This window comes from Amblyraja radiata, chromosome 14, assembly GCF_010909765.2.
Source record: "Amblyraja radiata isolate CabotCenter1 chromosome 14, sAmbRad1.1.pri, whole genome shotgun sequence".
Taxonomy (NCBI): domain Eukaryota; kingdom Metazoa; phylum Chordata; class Chondrichthyes; order Rajiformes; family Rajidae; genus Amblyraja; species Amblyraja radiata.
The window spans coordinates 30,121,492-30,134,862 of NC_045969.1; the positions used below are offsets into that span (position 1 = coordinate 30,121,492).

The 13,371-nt window shown below is 42.8% G+C and overlaps 1 protein-coding gene and 1 long non-coding RNA gene across 2 annotated transcripts in view; one reads left to right on the forward strand and one right to left on the reverse strand.

The window, feature by feature from the left end:
• The window catches only part of LOC116980898, a 34,031-nt gene extending 32,338 nt beyond the window's left edge, over window positions 1–1,693 (forward strand). Inside the window, exon 11 of the mRNA XM_033033512.1 lies at window positions 804–1,693. Coding sequence (XP_032889403.1) covers window positions 804–1,693 — 890 coding nt within the window. The remainder of the gene's footprint in view (window positions 1–803) is intronic.
• Window positions 1,694–12,314: 10,621 nt separating this feature from the next.
• On the reverse strand, window positions 12,315–13,367 carry LOC116980594. The gene is made up of 2 exons (XR_004414017.1): window positions 13,327–13,367; window positions 12,315–12,567 (listed from the first exon to the last, which is right to left on the reverse strand). It is a non-coding gene; the product is annotated as an uncharacterized LOC116980594 (long non-coding RNA).
• Between the last annotated feature and the right edge of the window lie 4 nt (window positions 13,368–13,371).

The window sequence follows — 13,371 nt, forward strand, 5'->3', positions numbered from 1 at the left end:
TATTGATATAAACCACAAACAGCAATGGGCCTTCATCAATCCCTGAAGCACACCACTAGAACAGGCCTCTAGGATGGTGAAAACAACCTTCCACCATCACCCTCTGCTTTCTTCCATAAAGGTAATTCTCTATCCAGTGGACTAGCTCTCCCTGGATCCCATGCGATCTAACCTTCCAGAGCAGCCTACCATGTGGATCCTTATTAAATACCGTGCTGAAGTACATGTAGATAACATCTACAGCTCTGTCCTCATCAACCTTTTTGACTACAAAAAGGTTGATGAGGACAGAGCTGTAGATGTTGACTACAAAAAGGTTACAAAATTATACAACTGTAAAGCAATTTAGAATGTTTGACTGCGTTAAAGATACTACACAAAAGCATTGTCTGCTCCACTGCGAAATATCCTCAAGGTATGTCTACTTTGAAGGTTCTCCCTTCTCCCAGCTAACAATCTATCCTACATTTTCCTTGATCTTCATTCCCTTTGTCCTATTTTCACACCTTACACTTCCTTATCTACCCCCACTTCGGACATCAGTCTGAAGAAGGGTCTCCCATTCTTTGTCACCCATTCTTTCTTTCCAAGGATGCTGTCTGTCTCCAGCAGTTTGTGTCTACCTATATAAAACTAAGTTTGTTTATTGCCCATGAGCAGCATATAAAATGTGGGGATGTCATTGGACAGGAATCCCACACTACAGTCCAAATGGAAAATGTTACCTTTCATTGCAAATAAGTAGACAATTTATTATTTATTTTCTTGCCTGAGTAATCAGTCCATATCTATTTTTATTTTAGGACTTCCAGCAAGAATCATTCAGAAGGTTATTCAGCCCAAATCTATGCTGTCATTCCTATCAGAGGAAATGACAAGCTTTGGAAACCAGGAGCTGATGGATGAAGAATATGCACAACTATGTTTGAAAACATTAAACATTCTTCAGAGGGTCCAGGACTATCAGTCCAATAAGTTGCCAACAAAATGCAATAGACAATTGGACAAAAAAGAAGTTGCAATAGAAATCAGGAGACTTTTGACAGCTGAAGATTTCAGGTGGAATTCCTTTGATTCAGGCATGAGGGCCCGGCTTCTGTCATTGGTTGACTTTGAGCCCCTCTCCTGCAAAAGGCTTTTGTTTCTGAAACTTCATTATGACACCTTCCTTTCTTTAGCAGCGTATTTGAAGTCTAATGAACGGCAGTATTTCCAGTTTGTTTTTGAAGAGGTTCACATGTACCAGTGTAATGTGGAGATGCGTGGGGTGCGCAGTGTACGAGATCCTGTGACAATAGACGGGGGAATGGAGGAGGTTTTCCAGTTTTCCACCTCCGACCGTGCTTCCTTTTTGGTCCAGGTTCATTGCAGAGGCTATGTAGACGGTCAATATTTCATGTGTAACCAACCGCTCCTGTACAAGCTGTCCAATGTATCCAGCAGTTTGCAAGAAGAGACTAAAAAAGTTGGTACAATAATTGCCAAACAAGCTGACACGACTTGGGTACGTGAAAATCCTGATGGAGGGTTGAAAGAAATTGCAGAGAGAATAACGCAGAGTTCCATTGGAAATGTAGAAATGGGAAGTTGCTGCTTCCTCATCAATTCATGGGGCGTTGATTGTGGAATCAGGATCCTTTACAAGGATGACAAAATCATCGCAACAGCAGAATGGAATGCTGATGTTTGCTGACATCTGAATTGGTGTCAAAATTGCAGTACCCCACTTCCCTGGCTGCAGAGAGCTGTATTTTGATATGAGATTTTACCGCCATTTTCACCCAGTTTACTGCTCAATGAGCATGTGATAAGCAGCCAAATTAGTTTGGAAACATAACTCTGTTGAGAGTAATCATTTGGCTAGGAGTATCGTCACCAAGAGAGTCAGGTAACAGCAACATGACCTAATAAAGCCCATTACAGTGCCAGGCAATGACCTTCTGCAACAAGAGCATCTATATTCCATTGCATTGCCATTGCTGAGTCATACATCATTGACATATCAAGATCACTAAACATTAATTCCCTCTAATACAATGCAGCTGCAGTATTGTCACCTGCAAAATGCACTGCAGTTACTTGCCTGAGCTAGCCTGACAACTCCTTTCATACCTGTACAATAATTTTAATTTAGAGATATAGCATGAAACAGGCCTTCAGTTGACCGAGTCCATGCTGACCATCAAATGCCTATTTACACCAGTTCTATGTATCCCACTTTCGCATCCATTCCCTCCATACTAGGGGCAATTTTACAGAGGCCAATTAACTTACAAACCTGTACATCTTTGGGATGTAGGAAAAAACCTGTCCCCCCAGGAAACTCAAGCGGTCACATGGAGAACGTGCAAACTTCACACACCCGAGGTCAAATTCGAACCCGGGTCTCTGACATAGTGAAGCAGCAGCTCCACCAGCTGCGCACAAAAAGACAAGGGCGGCAGATGCATGGAAATGTCAACAGCTGCATTCCCCCCCAATTCACATACTATCTGGAAATAAATAGCTAATTCTTCATTGTCACTAGTTCTGAATCCTGGTACTTCCTCTCCAATAGTGATGTGGTAGTACCTTCAGTAGAGGACTGCAACAGGTCAAGAGGTGAGTCACCAGCACCTTCTTGATACGCTATGTATGTTGGCTTTGCCTGCAAGCCTACATCCTATAAAATGAGAGTCACTTATAATTCATACATAAAGCCTTGGCAGGCTCCAAAATAGTAAATCAGAATTAGACGAGCAAATATGCTGAGAGATTCCAGGCAGCTGCAAGACTAAGGAGATTGTTATAGAAGGGCATTTTAATTTCCCCAATATAGGCTGGGACCTTTCATTGTTCTAAAGGCTTAGATGGGATGGATTTTGTCAAATTTTTTCAGGAAAGTTTCCAGAGGCAATATGTAGAGGATCCTATGAGAGAGCGGACAAGGCTTGGACCTCTTAGGAAATTGTGCATCTACTCTTATCTATTCTCCTCATGATCTTATATACTTCTACAAGATTACCCTTCATCCTCCTATGTTTCAAGTCCATGCCTGCCCAACCTCTCCCTTTAGCTCGGGCCCTCAAGTCCTGGCAGTATCCTCGGAAATCTTCTCTGCATTCCTTCCAGTTTAACATCTTTTCCAAAGCAGGGTGACCAAAACTGAACACAATACTCCAAACCTCACCAACGTCTTGTGCAACCGGAAAATAACATCCCAACTTTTATACAGTATCCTGACTGATGAAGGCCAAAGTACCAAAAGCCTTCTTGACCACCGTATGAACCTGTGAAGCCACTTTATACCAACTATATACCTGCATTCTTAGATCCCTCTGCTATACAACATTCCCCATGGCCCTGCCATTCACTGTGAAGATCCTATCTTGCTTTGACTTCCCAATAGGCAATACCTCACACTCATCTGCATTAAACTCCATGAACTATTCCTCAGCCCAACTGCCCAACTAATATAGATCCTGCTATAATCTTTAATAGCCATCTTAATTACGTACAATACACTCACTTTAATATCATCTGCAAAATTAATAATCCTGCCTTGTACATTCTTGCCAAATCATTGATATAAACCACAAACAGCAATCAGTCCAGCACCAATCCGAGGCACATCACTAGTCAAAGACCTCCAGTCCAAAAAAAATTCTATTTAAGAAGGGCTGTAAGGAGAAGCCTCGTACTCCTCTCCTTCCTTCCATGATGCCAATTTTCTATCCAGTCGGCTAGTTCTCCTTGGATCACATACGATCTAACCTTCCAGAGCAGCCTATCATGTGGAGCCTTATTAAATATCTTGCTGAAATACATATAGATAACATCTACAGCTCTGCCTCATCAACCTTTTAGGTTACATCTTCAAAAAACTCAATCAGATTTGTGAGACGATCTCCCATTTACAAAACTACGCTTACTATCCTTTATCAGCCCATGTCTATCTGAATGCATATACATCCTATCGCTCAGAATATTCTCCAGTAAACAAATGTTCGGCTCAATGGTCTACAGTTACCAGGCTTCTCCTTGCAACCCTTCTTCAATAGAGGCATGACATTAGCCACCCTCCAGTCTTCTGGCACCTCACCCATATTTAATGATGATTAATATATCTCAGCCAGGGCACCTACAATTTCATCTCTCGCTTCCTGCAGTATCCTCCAATATATCTGATCAGGCCTGGGAGATTTGTCTACCTTCATATGCCTTAGGACATCCGACACCTCGACCATAATACTGACTGTCCTCAAGACACTTCAGTTTATCCCAAGTTCTCCAGTCCTCATGTCTTTCACCACAGTAAAAACAACAAAATACTCCTTGAGGACCTTACCCATCATCTGTGTTTCTACACAGAGATGTTTGCTTTGATTTCTGAGGGGCCCTATCCTTTCTCTAGTTACCCTCTTTCCTTTAAAGTACATAGTTTCCTTCCTCCTTTTTGCCCTCTTGATTTTCTTCTTTTGTTCGGCAGTTCCCGAAACTCCTCCATGGATACACTTAATCTCATTTGTCTTTACCAGTCCCGTGCCTCCTTCATTTTCCTTACCAGGAAAATAGAATTTCCACTGAGTGATAAGTTTCAATTATTTTTAAATTTTTGTTAATGTTGTTTCCCTGAAGGAATTGTTTTTTTCATCTGATATATGCAAGTTTCATTTCATTTTCTGCTCACTAATGTACCATTGTTTAAGCTTCAAGTTCCCTGTAAAATGAAGACATTGAACAAAACAATTACTGAATTTCCCCAATTGGGAAGGACTAGCATGTTCTTATCTTTCCTGTAGAGCTAACAGACACTCCCTCACAGTGCCAGAGTCTCAGGTTCAACCCTGACCTTGGGTGCTGTCTGTGTCGTGTTTGCATGTTCTCTTGTGACCTTGTGGGTTTCCTTTGGGTGTTCTGGCTTCTTTCCACATCCAAAAGGCATGCAAATTGATAAGTTAATAGGCTGCTATAAATTGCCCCTGGTTTGTAAGTGAGTGATAGAATCTAGGAAAGTTTATGAAATGTGGGCAAAATAAGAAATGGAAGTAATGTAGGTAGGATGAATGTAAATGAATGGATGATGATTGGTGTAGATGGCTGGTTTCCGTGCTCTATCTGTCTATGATTTAAATGTTTAAACTAACAGGGCAGGGGATGGGAACCAATGCAATGAGACAGAGGGCCATAAAAGGAGAACAGAAGCAAAAGGTAGAAGGGAGATAAGAAAAACAAACCTGAAAGCTTTGTGCCTTAATGCGAGGAGCATTTGTAATAAGGTGCATGAATTGAATGCACAGTTAATAGTTAAGGGATATGATATAGTTAGAATTACAGAGACATGGCTCCAGGGCAACCAAGGCAGGGGGGATTCAATATTCAAGAAGGATAGACAGAAAGGAAGAAGAGGTGGGGTGGCATTGCTGGTTAAAATGGAGATTAATGCAATAGCAAGGAAAGACATTAGCTTGGATGCTGTAGAATCGGAATGGGTAGAACTGCGAAATAGCCGTGGGCAGAAAACACTTGTTGTACACAGACCACCAAATAGCAGTAGGGAAGTTGGGGATAGCATCAAACAGGAAATTAGGGTTGCGTGTGGCAAAGGTACAACAGTTATCATGGGTGACTTTAATTGACATGGCTAACCAAATTGGTAACAGCGCTGAGGAGGTTTTCCTGGAATGTATACGGGATGTTTTTTTAAACCAATATGTAGAGGAACCGACTAGAGGGTAGGCCATCCTAGACTAGATATTGTGTAATGAGGAAGGATTTATTAGCGATCTTGTTGTGCAAAGCCCCTTGGGCAACAGTGACCATAATATGGTGGAATTCTGCATTAGGATACGGTTTATTCAGAGACTAGGGTCTTGTACTTAGCAAGATGACTTTGATTGTATGAGACGGGTATTGGTTAGGATAGACTGGCAAATTATACTTGAAGGGTTGACAGTGGAGATGCAATGACAAAGTTTTAAAGACCGCATGGATGAACCCCAAAAGTTGTTCATCCCTGTCCTGCAAAAAAATTAAACGGGGAAGGCGGCTCATGGCTAACGAGGGAAATCAAGGATAATGTTAAATCCAAGGAAGAAGCATATAAATTGGCCAAAGCAGCAAACTGTAGGACTGGGAGAAATTTAGAACAGAGGAGGACAAAGGGGTTAATTAAGAGGGTGGAAAAAAGCGCATGAAAGAAAGCTTGCCGGGAATATAAAAACTGACTGTAAAAGCTTCTTTAGATATGTAAAAAGGAAAAGATTAGTGAAAACAAATGGAGGCTCCTTGCAATCAGAGACAGGTGAATTTATAATGGGAATCAAGGAAATGGCAGAACAGTTAAACAAATACTTTGGTTCTGTCTTCACTAAGGAAGATACAATCTCCCAGAAATACTAGGGACCAAGGATCTAGTAGGAAAGAGGAACTGAAGGGAATCCACATTAGTCAGGAAATGGTGTTAGGTAAACTGTTGGGACTGAAGGCAGATAAATCATCAGGGCCTGGTGGTCTGCATCCCAGAGTACTCAAGGAGGTGGCCCTAGAAATCGTGGATGCATTGGTAATCATTTTACAATGTTCTCTCAACTCTGGATCAGTTCAGGTAGCCAATGGAACTCCACTTTTTGAGAAAGGAGGGAGAGAGGAAAACGGGGAATGATATACCTGTTATCCTTACATCAGTAGTGGGGAAGATGCTTGAGTCAATTATTAAAGATGTTATAGCAGCGCATTTGTAAAGCAGTGACAGGATCGGTCAAAATCAGCATGAATTTATGAAGGGGAAATCATGTTTGACTAATCTTCTGAAATTTCTTGAGGATGTAACAAGTAGAATGGATAAGGGAGGGCCAGTAGATGTGGTGTATCTGAACTTTCAAAAAGGTCTCACACAAGAGATTAGTGTGCAAAATTAGAGCATTGGGGGTAGGGTATTGACATGTATAGAGAACTGGTTGACAGACAGGAAGCAAAGAGTAGGAATTAATGGGTCCTTTTCAGTATGGCAGGTAGTAACTAGTGGGGTGCCACAAGGCTCAGTGCTGGGACCCCAGTTAATTACAATATATATTAACGATTTGGACGAGGGAATTAAATGCGACATCTCCAAGTTTGCGGATGACACAAAGCTGGGTGGCAGATGCTATGAGGCTGCAGGGTGACTTGGATAGGTTGGGTGAGTGGGCAGATGCATGGCAGATGCAGCAAAATGTGGATAAATGTGAGGTTATCCACTTTGGTGGCACGAACAGGAAGGCAGATTATTAACTGAATGGTGTCAGATTAGGAAAAAGGGAGGTGCAACGAGTCCTGGGTGTGATTGTACATCAGTCACTGAAAGTAAGCATGCAGGTACAGCAGGCAGTGAAGAAACCTAATGACATTTTCGCCTTCATTGCGAGAGGATTTGAGTTTAGGATCAAGGAGGTCCTACAGCAGTCATGGTGGCGCAGCGGTAGAGTTGCTGCCTTACAACTAATGCAGCGTGGGAGACCCTGGTTTGATCCTGACTATGGGTGTTGCCTGTACGGAGTTTCCACATGTTCCCCGTGACCTGCATGGATTTTCTCCAAGATCTTCGGTTTCCTCCCACACTCCATAGACATACAGGTTTGAAGGTTAATTGGCTTGGTAAATCAAAAAATTATCGCTAGTGAGTGTAGGATAGTGTTAATGTGCGGCGATCGCTGGTCGGCATGGACCCAGAGGGCCGAAGGGTCTGTTTCTCTAAACTAAACTAAAGTTGTATAGGGTCATGGTGAGACTGCACCCGGAGTATTGTGTGCCATTTTGGTCTCCTAATTTGAGGAAGGCCATTATTGCTATTGAGGAAGTGCAGCGTAGGTTCACCTGGTTAATTCCCGGGATGGCGGGACTGACATTTGATGAAAGAATGGGTCGACTGGGCTTGTATTCACTGGAATTTAGGATGAGAGGGGATCTTATAGAAACATAAAAGTCTTAAAGGATTGGATGGGCTAGATGCAGGAAAAATGTTCCCAATGTTGGGGGAGACCAGAACCAGGAGTCACAGTTTAAGAATAAGGGGTAGGCCATTTAGGACTGAGATGAGGAAAAACTTATTCACCGAGAGTTGTAAATCTGTGGAATTATTTGCCACAGAAGGCAGTGGAGGCCAATTCACTGGATATTTTCAAGAGAGAGCTAGATTTAGCTCTTAGGGCTAAAGGAATCAAGAGATATGGGGTAAAGGCAAGAACAAGGTAGTGATTTTGGATGATCAGCCATGATCATATTGAATGGCGGTGCTGTCTTGAAGATTTGGATCGATTTGGATGAGAATGAACAAGACAAGAATATTCAATTTGCAGATTACACTGAAGTGGGTGATATTGAGGATAGCGAACATGGTTCTCAGAGGTTACAGCAAGATCTTGATCAGTTAGGCAAGTGGGCAGAGAAATGGCTAATTGCGTTTCATGCAGATAAATGCATGATGTTGCATTTTAGGAAGTTTAATCAGGGCGGGACCTTTACAGTAAATGGTATGGCTTTGGGAAGTGTTGACGAGCAGAGAGATCTAGAATCCCAGTCATACCATGTGCAATGTTTACAATACACACTCTAGTTAAGTTACTCCAACAGTAATTTCAAACCGTCTATTTCTCCCACTAAGGTGGGAAATGGCAGTAGGTGCATGGAAGCACTACCACCTACAGGTTCCTATCCAAATTTGCAAACCATTTTGATTTGGAAAGATATTGCCACTAATTCTTTGCCATTGTGTCTAAACCTTACCAAAAGCACTGTAGCAATACCTGCACCAGAACTGGTGGATTATCAACATCTCAGTGAAATTTAGGGATAGGCGATAAATTCGGATCATGCCACCAACAACCTTATTGAAGAAATTTTTTTTAATAGAAAACCTCTGCTCTCTTTTGAGCAGCCCACCCACCCAGACCATAATCTGTTCTCCACTATTCCCCAAGCACGCCTAACATTAGGTTCTCCCCTACACCTGAAGCACACCCACCTCTCAGATGTCCAGTCTTCCCTTACACCTCACCTCTTGCACACTGGAAATACTCAGCTTCCAACCCTCATCCCACAACTTCCTCTCAGTCCCTCTCTGCACCTCAAATCCAACCCAAGCACTCTCTTCTCAAACTATCTCAGATTCTCCCCTTCATCTCAACTCTTATTCCCTCTTTTCCCCCTGCCTCTTTATTCAGGATGCATCACAGCTTGGTTTGGGAACAGCTCCATCCAAGACCGCAAGAAATTGCAGCGAATTGTGGATGCAGCCCAGACCATCACACGAACCAACCTCCCTTCTATTGACCCATTTATACCTCACGCTGCCTTGGCAAGGCCAGCAGCATAATCAAGGACGAATCACACCCAAGCCTCACACTATCTACCTCTTTGGTGACCCTCAGACTAACCTTGATCGGACTTTGCTGGCTTTACCTTGCACTAAACGTTATTCCCTTATCATGTATCCATATACTGTAAATGGCTCGATTGTAATCATGTATAGTTCAATTAGCTCTGGATGATAAAAAGATTGAGATACTGCATATGGACGTCATAGTTGTGTATTACCTCAAGTTGTGTATTACCTCGCCATGGAACAAACGCACATTCTATATCATTGCTGTCATTAAATCAAATCGCAAAACAATTAATATCCAGGAACTCATCATCAACTAAATGAGACAATCACATAAACACAGTGAATAAAAGAGCAGGTCAGAAGCTGGTCATCCTGCAGTGACCAATTACATAGAAAACCCATCAATGCCTCTACTTTCTTAGAAGAATGAGATTTGGTATTTTGACGACGACTCTCTTGAACTTCTACAAGTGTACGGTAGAGTCATACAGTGTGGATACAGGCCCTTCGGCCCAACTTGCCCATGCCGACAAACATGCCCCTTCTACACTAGTCCCACCTGCCTGCTTTTGGCCCATATCTCTCTAAACCTATCCTATCCGTGTACCTGTCTAAATGCTTCTTAAACGTTCTGATAGCACCTGCTTCAACTACCTCTTCCGGCAGCTCATCCCATACATCAACCACCCTTTGTGTGAAAAGGTTACCCCTCAGGTTCCTATTAAATCTTTAACCCCTCACCTTAAACCTATATCCGCTGGTTCTCAATTCCCCTACTCTGGGCAAAATACACTGTATATTTACCCGATCTATTCCTTTCATGATTTTGTTCACCTCTATACGATCACCTCTCATCCTCCTGTGCTCCAAGAAATAAGATCCTAGCCTGGTCAACCTCTACCTATAGCTCAGCTTTGTGTCCTGACAATATCATTGTAAATCTTCTTTGCACCCTTTCAAATCTTCTTTGCACCCTTTCCAGCTTGACATCATTCCTATAACATGGTGACCAAAATTGAACACAATACTCTAAATGTGGCGTCACCAACGTCTTATATAACTGCAACATGACCTCCCAACTTTTGTACTCAATACTCGAACTGATGAAGGCCAACGTGCCGAAAGGTCACAAACCTGGAAAAAGACTGTGCATTCACCCTTGTAACTCTATCTATCTATCTATCTATCTATCTATCTATCTATCTATCTATCTATCTATCTATCTATCTATCTATCTATCTATCTATCTATCTATCCATCTATCTTCATATACTTATTAATTAACTCGAATCTTGTACATGTCTGTGTATATGTGGATGTCTTTTCATCTTCGTGAAAAATCTACGCGGTAACGATAAAATTTTTACATTCCAGTTGACATTTTTCCCGTCCAGGCAGTGATCAGGTTCACTTAAGATTTGATCCTAAATTTCACGTTATTTGCGATTAAAGCTTTAAAATTGCCAATTTTCACAAGATTTTTACTGTTAAAATCATTCCTCACAGCTTCCAACACACTTCAATACAAAGTTGTAAGACAGGAACACTCTGAACTTTTCACCTCAATGGGATATCACAGCAAGTGCACCCAACATTTGCAACAATGTTGCCATCATAACTCCCGGCAGGACAGGAGGGGGAGGGTCAATTAGTATTTGCAATTGGAGAAGTGCAATTGGGATTTTTTTTTCAAGTCGAGTTCTGGGGTAGGCAGAGGAGTGCTCGAATTTTACGTTCCGCAACAGGTTGAGTTGGGGGACCACGCCTCCCGTGGGGGCTATGGGTTAGTGGTGCAATATTGCATTGGGGAACGGGCTGCGTTGGGGGACCAGGCCTCCCGTGTGACAGGGACCCAATGGGGGAACGGGTGAGTGTTGGAATATTGCATTGGGGGAGCAGACCCAACGGGTCTGCACTTGGTCTAGTACTTATTAAAACTCTGATCATGTTAATGTGTATATGTGTGTGTATATGTGGTTGTCTTTACATCTTCGTGAAAAAACTACGTGGTAACGATAACATTTTTACATATTCCAGTTGCCATTTTTCCCGTCGACGCCGAGAACACCTTATCTGAACATTTCATGCTTTATTTCTCGACTTATTACTGAGTCTAAAATAGGTGAAAAGACTGTCAAATTAAAACCACCAGCTTCAAATGATGACATCACAAATGCTCAGCTAGCAGACTAGCCTCAATGAAAATTTAATCCTGTATTTGACACGTTATTTGCGATTAAAGCTTTAAAAATGCCAACTTTCCCAAGATTTTTACATATTCTGATTCACATTTTCCCCCTCACTTTTACTGAACATTTTATGCTTTATATCTCGACTTATTACTGATTAAAGTTAAAAAGAAATCAAGCCTCAATGAAAATGGCATCCTGTATTTGACGTTATTCGCGCTTCAAGTGACGTCACCCCCCCGGACCCCAGACTCCCCCCCTCCCCCGGGTTATTCACATTTCTCCCCCCCCCCCCCCCCCCCCCCCCCCCGGGTTGTTCACACTTCCTATCCCGGGTTATTCACACACACCCCCTTCCGTGTTATTCACACTCCCCCTCCCCCGGGTTATTCACAAACCCCGCACCGCCAAAAAGGACGAGTGTGAGTGGATAGGGCGGGGTATGGGGAAAAGGAAGAATAAATATTAATATATCAAGAGGGAGTTAGTGTGTGTGGGGGGGAGTGGTTAGTGTATGTGTGTGACGCCGCAGGCCTCCGCAACCATGCGTTGAGGGGACGGGACCCAACGGGTCCCCCTTGGTCTAGTATAACTTTAAAACTCTCATCTTGTATATGTGTGTGTCCTTATATTTTTGTGTGTATGTGTGTATATGTGTGGGTCTTTATATTTTCGTGTATGTGTGTGTGCCTTTATATTTTAGCCAAAACACTACACGGTAACGATAAGATTTTTACATATTCTGAGTCACATTTTTCCCCTCTAAGAAGTGACAGCTTCGCTTAAGATTTTATGCTTTAATTCACAACTTATTGCTGATTAAAGTTTAAAAAAACCCAACTCTCTTTTAACACGACCAGCTTCCACTGATGACGTCACAATGAGTTGGGCGGCCAAGATGGCTCGGGTCGGAGCCCGTTTCACCCACAGAATATTCCACGAGTTTCGAGTGACGTCAGGGGTCTACTCAACGGTCGACCTGCTTCATTCTCACTGCTTGATGCACTCCTTGATGCTTCATTCTGACTTCGCGATCTTTAAAGATCAGACCGCGATTTTTACAGATTCTTAATAAGACATTTATTGAAAAAAATATTAATGTTGCTTTCATTCACATAATTTCCACTGTTGTTAAAAGACTTTGCGATTTTTCACTTCTTTGATTAATACTTCGCGATTTCACTTAATGTTGGTTTAATTCCGCATTTTTTCGGCCCGGGCTTCCACCCGCCCCAGCTGGGGTTTTACGCGGCCATCGAGAAGTATCGAGACCGCAGCGGTGAGGTCTGTCGGTTGGCCCGGCAGGAGTTGAGCTGGCGTTGCTGCTTCTTCTCCGTGCTGGCCAACACCACCCACCCCCTGGGTTATTCACACACCCCCGCTGCCTCAAAAAAAAGGCAGCCAACATCCCCCCACCCGGGTTATTCACAACCCTCACGCTCTCCCCGGGTTATTCACCCCCCGCCCTTCCCCCTCCCCCCCCCCCCCCCGCCCCCCCCCGCCCCGTCTCAAAAAGGCAGCCAACATCATCAAGGACCCACACCATCCTGGCCACACACTTATTTCACCATTGCCATCGGGGAAAAAGGTACAGGAGCCTGAAAACTGTTACGTCCAGGTTCAGGAACAGCTGCTTCCCTACAGCCAAGCAAGCATTTCATTGTCCTATCTGGGACATATGACAATAAAGCACTCTTGACCCCCCTCCCCCTAGCCTAGAAGTTTTAGAATTATAATGAGGTTGCTTTAATCAAGCCTACTGAAAATATTCAATCGCAAGTATTGTATTGGCACCTTTCCGGGTGCTGAACTTTCCCATTTGCTCGCGTTTCAAAATCA